Raw genomic sequence first — 14,598 nt, forward strand, 5'->3', positions numbered from 1 at the left:
CCTCCCAAAGTGCTGGGATTACAGGTGTGAGCCACTGTGCCCGGCCAATTGATTTTTTTTTAATGTATCAATATTGTATTCTGCAATTTGTATTCACCCTTCCTCCATCCTTTTGTTCTGTCTGGTCCCTTGATGGGTATATGAGGCCCACCCACGGTGGTGGGGGTGGATCTGAGTCTACAGCTTCAAATGCTCCTCGTTCCTGGAAACATGCCCACAGACACACCCAAAAATGCTTAACCAGTGACCTGTCATCCCTTAACTCAGCTGACACCTAAAATTAACCACCACGTTTTCCAAATATTTGAGGGTTTTCCAGACTCTTTTTCTATTGATTTTTAACTTAATCACACTGTGGGCACAGATTACAGCTTGTATGGCTTAAATACTTACCAATGTACTTTCCAATGGACTTGTAGGGCCTGAAATTGATTCTGTCTTGGCAAGTGATCTGTGTATTTGAAAATAATGCTTATACTGCTGTTACTCAGTAGAGAATTCTGTAAATGTCAATTAGGTCAAGTTGGTTAATAGTATTGTTCAAGTCTTCTATATCTTCATTGATTTTAGTCTACTTATTCTAGAAATCTACAGAAAAATTTCCTAGAACTGAGTTTAGCATGACTGAGGAATGATATATAAAAACTGATATATAAAAATGAATTATATTTTTATATACTACCAACAGACATTTGGAAATTTAGATAAAAACTTGTTACATGATGTCAAATAAAAAATCTGGAACTCAAGTTCACAGAATAGACAATGTTAAGAAAAATAAGAAGAAAAAATCTGGACTTAGTAAAGGGAGACTTTATTTGAAAGGATTGTTGCAAAGTGGTGGGGAGGGGTGTACCATTGCAGCAGGGAGAATGCACTGAACATAAGATCTGTTTGTCTCAGGGTTAGGCAAACGGGGTTTTCTTTTATAGGGAGGGGAAGCAAGTAAAAGACAGGAAGTGGGATGAAGGGGAGTAGCATGGTGGGACAGTAGATCCAATCAGTGACTTACCCTGAGTCCAGTCTATTCTCTCGAGGGGTGGAGGGGAGGGTGAGCCAAAGTTTGTAAACCAAAGTCTGGTTCACAAGCATTTTGTTCCCATTGATCACTGGGGACAAGCAGTTTAGCTAATTTATGAGGCAAAGAATGGGAATTTGGAAGGCCTGTGTCTGGCCTCGACTGGGGTCTTCAAGGGGAGCGTTCATGAGTCATACCAGGAAGGATGGTTCTCTGCAGTAAGCTATTTTCCAGAACACCAAGGACAAGGGATTCCTTTAAATGTTATCTATTTCCTAGGATCACAGGGCTCAGGTAAAATTCAACATTGTCAGTAGACAAGAAAACAGGGGCCAGAAACGTGAAAATACAGGAAATGCTCAGTATTGTTTGAGGATCTCAAGTGTAAAGGCATGACAGGAGGTAGACTGAAAAGAGTTACAGTCAAGTTTGAACATTTGAGTGCCGACCCATCAGGGTTACATGACAGGCGAGTCTGTGGGCTCAAGCACGCACCTCAGACAGGGCTGCTCGGGCCCCCTACTCCTAGCGAGGGCCCTGTTGCTGGTTCCTGGGGTTTGCACTGATAGTGGCTAGATACCTGGCAGCACCAGCTACTGACCAGACTACGAGAGTGTGTTTGTCACCAAAAGGTCAGCTCAGAGAGGCGGAATGTGGGGCAGGTGGCTCTTGCTTCAAAGCCCCCTGATAAAAGAAGTATTAGGTTAGTGCAAAGGTAATTGTGGTTTTTGCCAGTAAAAGTAATGGTGGCCGGGTGCGGTGGCTCACGCCTGTAATCCCAGCATTTTGGGAGGCTGAGGCGGGCGGATCACAAGGTCAGGAGTTTGAGACCAGCCTGGCCAATATGGTGAAACCCCATCTCTACTAAAAATACAAAAAGTTAGCTGGGCGTGGTGGCGGGCGCCTGTGGTCCCAGCTGCTTGGGAGGCTGAAGCAGGAGAATCGCTTGAACCCGGGAGGTGGAGGTTGCAGTGAGCCAAGATTGCACCACTGCACTCCAGCCTGGACAAAGAATGAAACTGTCTCAAAAAAAAAAAAAAAAAAGTAATGGCAAAAGCTGCAGTTACCTTTGCACCAACCTAATACTTTCTTCTCCTCAGTCTGTGGCTGCATCACAGAGTAGCCCACCTGTGCTGGAGCTGAGGACAGGAAGCTGCTGCCAAGCTGTGGGGATGGGGAGGGACTCCACTTGGAAGCCTTATGTAGCCAGGGTTTCAACACTCCCCAAGTGTGAGCGCTGTTTCCTGTTACAGGGAGAGTGGGCTTCCTCCTCAGAATCACAAGTCTTTCTGCAAGGCGAATATGCCTTATGTGAGCCTACCTTTCAAGAAGCAATCCTGCCTGGCCTGTCTTTTCCTCAACACCTTTGCTTTCATACCAGGAACATAAAAGAAAAGCCCAAAGCCATTAAAAATAAAGGAAGTAGCAATTAAAACACCCAAGGGCACTAAACTGCTATTAGAAGAGGAATCTAGCCTCTCAGCAATTTCTAAAAACGTACTTTGAGGGAGAAACAAGAGGTCACTCTCTCAGAGAAGATGAGGCACCAGGAGCCAACCTGGAAGGCCTTCATGACGTGGGTGTCTACCTCGGACGAGGCTGTAGGAACAGCTGTGACCACCAGAACAGCAGGAAGCTGTGCGGTTGAAGCCCCAGTCTGAATCTACCAGGCTAAGCTGTGAGCAGGGACCACAGTCAACTACCCAGGCTCTTCCCTCTGGCTGGATCACCCTCCCCGTTCCCCAGGCCTTTCCTGCCAACGTTTCTTCTATCTCAGGGTATATCTCCCTGGTAGCTCCCTGGGGATGGGCTCCATCTTACTCATCTGTGCTTGCTACAAAGTAGGGCCTTGATGGAGGTTGGTCATCCAGACATAACCCATGCCCAGGACGAAACATAAGAACACTTGTACAATGAAGACTGGTTCAATGGTCCATTCTGTTTATTCAGAACAGTAACATAAATACACCTTAAATATTAACATTTTTTATATACAGAAATGACCCCACTCCCCAAAAAGTTTGAAAAAATATTGTCTCCTCCTCCTTTATAAAACCTTAGATGACCTATGAAGGCACAGCCAAGCCCTTGATGCATTTTCCTCAGCACAATTTGGCCAACGCTGGAGGGAAGGTCAAAGAGGTGGAAGGAAAATGTTATGCTGAAAATCCCTTTCCAACAAGGGTGCCAAGTGCCGGTCTTGAACGAAGTACCCCGCCTAAGCATCATTTCCTAAAGCGCTTGAAGAGCGGGTGTACATGTTTGCTGGGCGCCTTGCTCCGCGATGAGTGGTACTCCATGTACACAGTGTCGTCGGCCCCAGACATAGAACTCATGGTGCCAAAGCGCCGAGATGCCTGCCGGGAAGGGGGGACCAGCCCATGTTAGTCTCCAGAAGAAAAGATACTCCTTTTATAATATTTATAATCACAGCAAATTTTATAAGACTTACATAAATTTAATACATCATTTTTAATAACGTTTACAGATCGCTTACTGTCTCAGGCATTGTTCTAAGCATTTTACATGCATTATCTCCTCTAATCCTCAAAACTACTATAATCCACACCTGAAAGAAGAGGAAACTGAGACACAGAGAGATTAACTAACCTGTCGAAGATCACATAGCTCTTAAGGAGATGGGACTTGAACACCCAGGTAGCCTGGCTTCAGACTGTTCTTAACCGTAATGCCACACTACCTCACTTAATAACAACTTCTGAACAAACTGTTTTTTTTTTAAGGGAGAAACAGGGTCTCAATATGTTGACCATGCTGGTCTCAAACTCCTGGACTCAACTGATCCTCCCGCCTAGGCCTCCCAAAGTGCTGGGATTACAGACATGAGCCACCATGCCTGGCCTGAACAGAATTTTTTAACAGTTAGGGCAAAAGTCCCTTAAAATCTCCTGAGACACCATAAGGCTTTGAATCAAGTGGAAGGACAGAAAGCCCTGGACTTGACTCTTGGCTCCTCCTGTCCCTGAGTAACCCCGAGGCAAGTAATTAATGTCTGCACCTCAATGACCTCATCTGTAAAATGGGGATAACCACATCAGTGCTGACATTGCTATCCTGTGAGGAGAATGAACCAGGCACCTCCTTAAAACCAGGGGGAGCAATGAGAGCACTCTGCTGGGTTCCCATGGAGAGTGCCCCCTGGGTCGGGGGAGGAAAGCCTTAGGCTGGAGGGCAGCCCCTCCCCAGGGACAGCTGTTTCCTTCTTGCCTTGGCCCAGCAGTTGCTCACCTTCCGGCTCTAATGGCAACTGAATTTCAAACGCACCTGACTGAAGTGCACTTCTCCCCTTGGACAGGCCTGCTAATTCTCCATAATGATGCTCTCACTAATTAGACCATATATTTGCTTGGCCTAGAGTAGGCATATTTGTAGAATAAATGAAAGGTTGAGTATTTTCACAGAACTCTACATTTTTCAAAGTTAAGTATCGAAGCTACCACAAGAGTTGATCCTCAGAGCAGTCTTAGGGGCTAGAGGGCTCAGCTTTATCACTGAGGAGGAACCAGAGGAGAATTGTGTGGCCACAGCCAGGGATGGCAGCCCTGTATGTGGGAACTACGTGCCCCCAGCCCATCATGCTCCCTCCAGTTGCCACCAAGGTGAGCTGGGGTCACCTGCTTGCCATCCTGGGCTTCAACATCAAGATTTAACAAATACTCGTGTGAGCAAAACAGGAGACCAGTCACAACCACTGTGAGCTCAGCTGTGTGCAACAGTACAAGGGGCACACACCAAAAGGGCAACAAGGATTGTTTCTATTCATCTCTTCCATGTTTTCCAACATTTCCAAAAAAATCCCATGGGCCCATCCAGGCAGGACTACATGTCTGTGTCTGTGTCTACAAACGCTGCCCTGTGAGAGCACTGACACCTGGAACCTCCTCACCCATTTACTCACCTGGCTGGATCTGGAGCCAAATTCCCCAGCCACCACCTCCTCCTCAGCATCCAGGTCAGTGGCTGCCAGGACTTTCTGTAAGAGCTGCTGTTGCTCTTCTTTTGTCGAAAACGCCAAGTCTTCCTCCTCCATGCCAGCGAGTTTCGTGATCACCTGCAAAGCCCAAGCCAGCAGACATGCCCCCTCCTGCTCTCTCTCCCCAGCCCTCCTCTGCCTTCTCCTGGGTCCACCTGCTTTGGTCACTTCCCTCCCCAGGCCCAGCCACCCTGGTGGCCAACAATGGAGAGCTCCTCCCTAGCATTCCAGAGACCAGCATCAGGAGCTGCCTTTAACAGGGAGCTTGACTAATGATCTCAAGACCAGAGGGATGCAGGAATTTCAGAGAAATCTGCCCCCAGCACACAGCATCTAAATGATCATGTATGGAAGATCAACAGGAAGAATCTTAGTGATTTTAAAAGGCTCCTTCGGGTAGCCTTCACATCTTGGAGCAGACAAAGGAAGGGACAAGTGACTGGAAGGCACAGGCTGTGGCCCTTTGTGAAGGTCCCTGGCATCTGCTGTGCTCCGCAACTGGGGCTTCCAGCAGGAATGAGCACATGAAAATGAAAATGATAGGATATCAGGAAGATTATTTATAGAGCTTCTCTGAGACAGTAAGAACAGCATGGTGGAGACTGGGTTTTCATTTCTATGGGGATAACTTACTACAAGGGCTCCCTATCCCTGCAGAAAACTTGGGTTGATTCTGTAAAGGGAATTCTCCTTCCCTCCAATTCTCATAATGTTCATTAAATGAAAATTCCTAGAAGTAAGGATCTGAGTCCTTCTGGGCCAGGGATCCAGAGTATAGACAATGTGCACATCTGCCCAGGCCCAGCCACTCCACGTCACGACTCTGGGAACTCCAACCACTGCTCCTCAACAGGCAGCACCGAAGACACAGCTCCAACCAACACAAACTACTACGGCATGGCACTGTGCCTTTTTGTCAAGGTCACCTTTCAAAGAATTACTCTTTCTGACCTGGTGCTCCTCTTACCCTCACAGCTCGGCAGGAATCAGGAGGTAGGAATGCTATTACCAGCAGGGATTTTCATGGATGGATAAAAAGGTCATGATGCAAATCCTCCAAAAAACTGGGCTCAAAACCCAAGCATCTTGTCCTCTAGGCCAGCATGAGAGGTCTGAAGTATCACTGCCTCTAGCTAGAAGAGGGGAGGTCAGACAACCCTGTCCTCCTAAGGCCAATAATGGGAACTCTCACCAATGCACAAAGAGACACATTAAAAACGTATCTCAAAAGGCAGCCTGGATTGCAGTCTTTTGCAATCAAGAACCTGGGAGTCTGATGTTCTAGGGATGTCCTTTTAGTGGACCATAGGGGGAATTTAATTCCCCTACTTCTAGAACCCTCCATCTATCCCCAAAATATAAAGCCCTTCTGGACACCAAATACTGACATAAACATAATATTTGTGTAACAGGAAAGAAAGCAAATGCCTCAGCCAATGAAAGTTAGCCAAAGCTTTAGAATTTCCCAATTATTAAAATACCTGATTTGTAGTACAGGATAGCTCTGATGTCTGGGAGGCAAACTGAGGCAAACTAAGGCCTGGAGCTTACCAGCTGATGAAAGGAAGAGCTCTCCTAGCTACCTGGAGAGGCATCCCTGAGAAAGCAGCCCTGCGGGGCTCAGATTCACACAGTGCTGGTCAAAGTGCCATGGCACCTCAGTCCTGCCAGGACGGCACACTTTCCACCAACAGCTGCCCTCAGAGATTCATGCAGAGATAAAGGCAGTTTGAGGCAAGGCCTCTAATCTCCTAATGCTTGGTGCCTGCCTGCTGACAGTGGCCCTCACTTCTCCTGGAGGCCAGGGTATCAAGAAGGCCTTGGTCCTAGTCTAACCAGAGGCCAAATGGATATGTACCTTGAAGCTATAACCTTGATCTACCAAGAATCTCTGCCGCTTGGTTGAGTAAGCCATTTCCTGTGTGTCCTGGGATACCAGTGAGTAGAAAAAGGCATTGTACTCTTCTGCAACCATCCCTGCAGGAAAAAATGAGAAAAGGCAATAAAGAAGACAACATTAGCCATTAGAATGCCAAGAGCTAAGGGTCCCAGGCTCAAAAGCAAGCACTGCAGTGGAAAAGCCCTGCACTCGGGGTTACCACCTGAACTTGGCATGGGATTGCATCAAAATTTGGAAGTCTTTTGTGCTTCCAAGGACACCATCAAGTGAAAAAACAATCCTCAGAATAAAAAAATGTGGAAAGCATGTATCTGATAAGGGATTTGTATCTAGGTTATATAAAGAACTATTGAAACTCAACAACAAGACAAATTAATTATAAATGAGAGAAGAATATGAACAGATTACTTCTCCAAAAACAATATAAAAATAGCCAGTAAGCACATGAAATGGTGCTCCACACCATTAATCACCAGGGAAATGCAACTCAAAAGCACAATGAGATTATCACCTCACGCCCCTCTCCGAGGATGGCTACAACCAAAAAAGCAGATAACTGCCACTGTTGTCAAGGATGTGGAAAAACTAGAACCCGCACGCATTGCTGCTGAGAATGTAAATGATGCGGCTGCTTTGGAAAACAGTCTGGCAGTTCATCAAAATGTTAAACACACTGTTATAACTACATGACCTGGCAATTCCACTTCCAGGCATAAATCCAAGAGAAATGAAACTATATCCACACAAAAATTTGTACATGAATTTCATAGCAGAATTCTTCTAAGAGCCAAAAAGTGGAAACAGCCCAAATGTCCATCAACAGATGTGTGGATAAATAAAATGTGGTATGTCCATGGAATCGAATATTATTTAGCAATAAAAAAGAATGAAGTACTGACAGATGCTACAATACGGATAATCTTTTTGAAAACATTATGCTGCCGGGTGTGGTGACTCAGTCCTGTAATCCCAGCCCTTTGGGAGGCTGAGGTGGGCGCGGGTCACTCAAGGTCAGGAGTTTGAGACCAGCCTGGCCAACATGGTGAAACTCCATCTCTACTAAAAATACAAAAATTAGCCAGGCGTGGTGGCTCATGCCTGTAATTCCAGCTACGCGGGAGGCTGAGGCAGGAGAATCCCTTGAACCTGCGAGGCAGTGGTTGCAGTGAGCCAAGATCGCCCCACTGTACTCCAGCCTGGGCGATAGAGCGAGATTCCATCTCCAAAAAACAAACAAACAAAACATTATGCTAAGTGAAAAGAAACCAGTCACAGAAGGCCCCAAGTGGTCTGACTGCATTTACATGAAATGTCCAGAAAAGGTCTACAGACATCAAAGTAGATTAGGGGCTGCCTAGAGCTGGGGGTTGGGAACAAGAGGAAATTAGGAGTGGTTGTGCATGGATGAGGGTTTCTTTTGGGAGCTGATGAGAATATTCTAAACATGAATTGTGGTGATAGTTGTACAACTTTGTGAATATTGTATTTCCTAGGTTTTCTTCAAGGATCCTTATAGTTTGAGGTCTTACATTTACATCTTTAATCCATTATGAGTTGATTTTTGTATGTGGTGATAGGCAGGGGTCTGGTTTCATCCTTCTGCATACAGTTAGCCAGTTTCCCCAGCACCATTTATTGAATAGGGAGTACTTTCCCCACTGCATATTTTTGCCAATTTTGTTGAACATCAGTTGGCTGCAAGTACATGGCATTATTTCTGAGCTCTATTCTGCTCCGTTGGTCGATGTGCCTGTTCTGTACCAGTACCATGCTGTTTTGGTTACTGTAAGCCCTGTAGCATAGTTTGAAGTTGGATACTGTGAGGCCTTTGGCTTTGTTCCTTTTGCTTAGGATTGCTTTGGCTATTCAGGTGCTTTTGTGGTTCCAGATGAATTTTATAAGTTTTTTTCTAATTCTGTGAAAAATGATGTTGGCAATTTGATAGACTAGTGTTGAATCTGTAGATTGTTTTGGGCAGTTGGGCAATTTTAATGATATTGCTTCTTCCAATCCTCAAGCACAGAATGTTTTTCCATTTGTTTCTGTCACCTATGATTTATTTCAGGAGTGTTCTGTAGTTATTCCTAGGTTTTGTCTTTTGTTTTTACAGCTATTATAAATTGGATTGTGTTCTTGATTTGGCTCTCAGCTTGAATGTTACTGGTGTATACAAATGCTACTGATTTTTGTACATTGATTTTGAATTCTGAAACTTTACTCAAGTTGCCTATCAGGTCTAGGAGCCTTTTGGTGGAGTCTTTAGGGTTTTCTAGGTATAGAATCACATCATTAGGGAAGACAGATAATTTAACTTCTTTTTTTCCTATCTGGATGCCTTTTATTTCTTTATCTTGCTAGATTGGTCTGGGTAGAACTTTCAGTACTATGTGGAATAGGTGTGGTGAGGGTGGGCTCTTTGTCTTGTTCCAGTGTTTTTTTTTTTTTTCTGGGGGACAGAGTCTCACTCTGTCGCCCAGGCTGGAGTGCAGTGGCGTGATCTCGGCTCACTGCGAGCTCCACCTCCCAGGTTCATGCCATTCTCCTGCTTCAGCCTCCCAAGTAGCTGGGACTACAGGTGCCTGCCACCACGCCCGGCTAATTTTTTGTATTTTTAGTAGGGATGGGGTTTCACCATGTTAGCCAGAATGACCTAGATCTCCTGACCTTGTTGTGATCCGCCCACCTCGGCCTCCCAAAGTGCTGGGATTACAGGCATGAGCCACCGTGCCCGGCTGTCTTGTTCCAGTTCTTAAAGGGAATGCTTCCAGCTTTTGCTTGCTTAGTATGATGTGGGCTGTGAGTTTGTCATAGATGGCTTTTATCATTGTGAGATATGTTCCTTCAATGCCATTTGTTGAGGGTTTTTATCATGAAGGAATGTTGAATTTTATCAAAAGCTCTTTCTGGGCTGGGCACAGTGGCTCACACCTGTAATCCCAGCACTTTGGGAGGCCAAGGTGGGTGGATCACCTGAGGTCAGGCCTTCAAGACCAGCACTGCCAACATGGCGAAACCCTGTCTCTATTAAAAATACAAAAAAATTAGCTGGGCATGGTGGTGTGTGCCTGTAGTCCCAGCTACTTGGGAGGCTGAGGCAGGAGAATAGTTTGAATCTGGGAAGCAGAGGTTGCAGTGAGCCAAGATTGCACCATTGCACTCCAGCCTGGGCAACAAGAGCAAGACTCTGCCTCAAAAAAACAAAAAACCTTTTTCTGTGTCTATTAGGATAATTATATGCTTTTCATTTTTAATTATGTGGTGAATCATGTTTATTGATTTCCACATGTTGAACCAACTTTGCATCCCAGAAGTAAAGCCTATTTGATTGTGGTGAATTAACTTTTTGATATGCTGCTGGATTTGCTTTGTCCGCATTTTGTTACAGATTTTTGCGTCTGTGTTCATCAGGAATACTAGCCTGTAGTTTTTTCATCGTGTCTTTGCCAGATTTTGGTATCAGGATGATAGTGGTTTCGTAGTATGAGTTAGGGAGAAGTCCCTCCTCCTCAATTTTTTTGAATAGTTTCAGTAGAATTGAATACATCTGGTCCAGGACTTTTTTAGTTGGTAGATTTTTTTTTTTTTTTGGAGGCGGAGTCTCACTCTATCACCCAGGCTGGAGTGCAGTGGCACGATCTCAGCTCACTGCAACCTCCACCTCCAGGGTTTAAGCAATTCTCCTGCCTCAGCCTTCCACGTGGATGGAATTACAGGCACACGCCACCAAGCCCAGCTAGTTTTGTATTTTTAGTAGAGACGAGGTTTCACCATGTTGGTCAGGCTGGTCTGGAACTCCTGACCTCAGGTGATCCACCTGCCTCAGCCTCCCAAAGTGCTGGGATTAGAGGCGTGAGCCACCATGCCTGGGGCCATATTTTTTTTTAAATTACTAATTCAATTTCTCCTTATTGATCTGTTCAGGGTTTCAATTAATTTCTGATTCAATCTTGGGAAGTTGTATGTTTCCAGGAATTTATCTATTTCCTCTAGATTTACTAGTTTGTGTGCACAGAGGTATTTTTAAGTCTCTGAGGATCTTTTGTATTTCTGGGGATCAGCTGTGACATCACCTTTGTCATTTCTGATTCTGCTTATTTGGATCCTCTCTTTTCTGTTAGTCTAACTAGCAGTCCATCAATCTTATTTATCTTTTTTTTTGAGACGGAGTCTCGCTCTGTCACCCAGGCTGGAGTGCAGAGGTGCGATCTTGGCTCACTGCAGCCTCTGCCTCCTGGGTTCACGCAATTCTCCTGCCTCAGCCTCCTGAGTAGCTGGGATTACAAGCATGAGCCACCATATTCGACTAATTTTTGTATTTTTAGTAGAGACGGGGTTTCTCCATGTTGGTCAGGCTGGTCTTGAACTCCTGACCTTGTGATCCGCCCACCTCGGCCTCCCAAAGTTCCAGGATTACAGGCATGAGCCACTGTGACTGGCCTTATCTATCTTTTCAAAGAACCAGCTTTTTATTTCATTGATCCTTTGTATTGTTTTTGAGTCTGAATTTCATTTAGTTCTGCTCTGATTTTAGTTACTTCTTTTCTTCAGCTAGTTTTGGGATTAGCTTGTTCTTATTTTTCTAGTTCCTTCAGATGAAATGTCAAATTGTTAATTTGAAATCTGTCTTCTCGATGTAGGTGTTCGGTGCTATAAACTTTCCTAACAATACCTTTGCTGTACCCCAGAGATTTAGTATGTTGTATCTGTTTTCATTTGTTTCAAATAATTTTTGATTCCTGCCTTAATTTGTTTATCCAAAAGTCATTCAGGAGCAAGTTGTTTAGTTTCTATGTAATTGTGTGGTTTTTTTTTTTTCTTTTTTCTTTTATTTAGCGATGAGGTCTCGCTATGTTGCCCAGAATGGTCTTGAACTCCTGAGTTCAAATGATCCTCCCACTTTGGCCTCCCAAAGTGCTGGGGTTACAGGCATGAGCCACTGTGCCTGGCCAATTGTGTGGTTTTGAGAGTTCTTCCTGGTACTGATTTCTACTTTTATTCCACTGTGACCCAAGAACATGCTTGGTATGATTTCGACTTTTTTGAATTTATTGAGTCTTTTTTTTTTTTTTTTTTTTTTGAGACAGTCTTGCTCTGTTGCCCAGGCTGGAGTGCAGTGGTGCGATCTCGGCTCACTGCAAGCTCCGCCTCCCAGGTTCACGCCATTCGCCTGCCTCAGCCTCCCGAGTAGCTGAGACTACAGGCGACTGCCACCACACACACGGCTAATTTTTTGTATTTTTAGTAGAGACGGGGTTTCACCGTGTTAGCCAGGATGGTCTCGATCTCCTGACCTCGTGATCCGCCCGTCTTGGCTTCCCAAAGTGCTGGGATTACCGGCGTAAGCCACCACACCCTGCCGAATTTATTGAGACTTTAATAAAGTCGAGCATGAAGTCTCACATTGCTTTATGGCCAAACACATGATCAATTTTCTTTCTTCCTTTTTTTTTTTTTTGTGACAGAGTCCTGCTCTGTTGCCCAGGCTGGAGTGCAGTGGCATGATCTTGGCTCACTGCAACCTCTGCCTCCCGGCTTCAAGTCAGTTCTCCTGCCTCAGGCTCCCGAGTAGCTGGGACTATAGGCGCATGCCGTCACACTCAGCTAATTTCTGTATTTTAGTAGAGACGGGGTTTCACCGTGTTGCCCAGGCTGGTTGCAAACTCCTGAGCTCAGGCAATCTGCCGGCCTCAGCCTCCGCTGGGATTACAGGTGTGAGCCACCGCACCAGGCCCATGTGATCAATCTTAAGAGTATATTCTGGGGGCAGATGAGAATATATATTCTGTGGTTGTTGGGTAGAGAATTATGTAGATGCCTATTAGGTCCAATTGGTCAAGTGCTGAATTTTAAGTACAGAATTTCTTCGTTAGTTTTCTGCCTCTATAATCCGTCTAATGCTGTCAATGGGGTGTCCAATTGGTCAAGTGTTGAATTTTAAGTACAGAATTTGTTAGTTTTCTGCCTCTATAATCTGTCTCATGCTGTCAGTGGGGTGTCAAAATCTCCTACCATTGTTGTGTGGCTGTCTAAGCCTTTTCCTAGCTCTAGAAGTACTCGTTTTATGAATCTAAGTGCTCCAATGTTGGGTGCCTATATATTTAGGATAGTTAAGTCTTCTTGTTGAATTGAACCATTTATCATCGTGTAATGACCTTTTTGTCCTTTTTTACTGTGGCTGGTTTAAAGTCTGTTTTATCTGATGCAAGAATAGTGACCCCCTGCCCCACTCTTTTTTTTTTTATTTGTGTGATAGATTTTTTCCCTATCCCTTTACTTTGAACCTATGGGTCCTGTTACATGTGAGAGAGGTCTCTTGAAGACAGCAGAAGGCTGGGTCTTGTTTTTAATCCAATTTGCCACTCCAAGTCTTTTAGGTGGGGTGTTTAGGTTGTTTACATTCAAGGTTAATATTGATACATGAGGCTTTATTCCTATCATGGTGTCATTAGCTGGTTGCTCTGTAGTTTGGATTGTGTAGTTGCTTTACAGGGTCTGTGGGTTATGTGCTTATGTGTATTTTTGTGGTAGCAGGTGTCACCATTCTTTCATTTCCATGTTTAGAACTCTCAAGACTCTCTTGTAGGGCCAGTCTGGTGATAACAAATTCTTTTAGCAGTTGCTTGTCTGGGAAAGATTTCATTTCTTCTTTGCTTATGTAGCTTAGTTTGGCAGGATATGAAATTCTTGGTTAGGATTTTTCTTTTTTTTTTTCTTCTTAAAGAGACTGGGTCTCACTATGGTTTTTTGGTTTTTGTTTTTTTGTTTTGAGACAGAGTCTTGCTGTTGTTGCCCAGGCTGGAGTGCAATGGTGCAATCTCGGCTCACTGAAACCTCTGCCTCCTGGGTTCCAGCAATACTCCTGCCTCAGCCTCCTGAGTAGCTGAGATTATAGGCACCTGCCACCACGCCCGGCTAATTTTTGTATTTTTAGTGGAGATGGGGTTTCACCATGTTGGCCAGGCTGGTCTCGAACTCCTGACCTCAGGTTATCCACTCACCTCGGCCTCCCAAAGTGCTAGGATTACAGGTGTGAGCCAACGCGCCTGGCCTGTTTTTTTGTTTGTTTGTTTTTGTTTTAAACAGGGTCTTGTTCTGTTGCCCAAGGTGGAATACTGTGGTGAGATGTCAGATCACTGCAACCTCTGCCTCCCAGACTAAAGCGATTCTCTTGCCTCAGCCTCCGGAGTGGCTGGGACTACAGGCGCACACCACCACACCCGGCTAATTGTTGTATTTTTTGTAGGAACAGGGTTTCATCACGTTGCCCAGACTGGTCTCAAACTCCTGAGTTCAAGCAATCTGCCTACCTTGGCCTCCCAAAGTGCTGGGATTACAGGTGTGAGCCGCCGTGCCTGGCCAGGATTTCTTTCCTTTTCTTTAAGAATGCTAAAAACAGTCCCCCAATCTCTTCTGACTTGTAAAGTTTCTGCTGAGAAGTCTGCTGTTAGCATGATGAGTTATATGACCCTTTCTCTAGCTGTCTTTAAGATTCTTTCTTTTGTATTGACCTTGGAAAGTATGACGGCTATGTGCTCTGGGGATGATCATCTTGTACAGTAAGAAGAGTCATTCTCACCATCGATCTTAGCAACCTTAGCATATGATTTTTATTCCCTTGCTTAAATTAATAACTTTTACCTTTTCACTTTAAGAAAGCACTTTACAGCTTCTCTTTGGCATATCTGA

At 44.8% G+C, this 14,598-nt stretch overlaps 1 protein-coding gene across 3 annotated transcripts in view; it reads right to left on the reverse strand.

Moving 5' to 3' along the window:
• Positions 1-2,937: 2,937 nt before the first annotated feature.
• The window catches only part of ERCC3 (ERCC excision repair 3, TFIIH core complex helicase subunit), a 37,214-nt gene continuing 25,553 nt past the window's right edge, over positions 2,938-14,598 (reverse strand). For all 3 annotated transcript variants that reach the window (XM_019022245.4, XM_055380662.1, XM_063694743.1), the window contains 3 exons: positions 6,871-6,989; positions 4,938-5,090; positions 2,938-3,375 (listed from right to left, as the gene is read on the reverse strand). In XM_019022245.4, coding sequence (XP_018877790.1) covers positions 3,244-3,375; positions 4,938-5,090; positions 6,871-6,989 — 404 coding nt within the window. In that variant the 3' untranslated portion in view covers positions 2,938-3,243. The remainder of the gene's footprint in view (positions 3,376-4,937; positions 5,091-6,870; positions 6,990-14,598) is intronic.

Source organism: Gorilla gorilla, chromosome 11 (genome assembly GCF_029281585.2).
Source record: "Gorilla gorilla gorilla isolate KB3781 chromosome 11, NHGRI_mGorGor1-v2.1_pri, whole genome shotgun sequence".
Taxonomy (NCBI): Eukaryota; Metazoa; Chordata; class Mammalia; order Primates; family Hominidae; genus Gorilla; species Gorilla gorilla.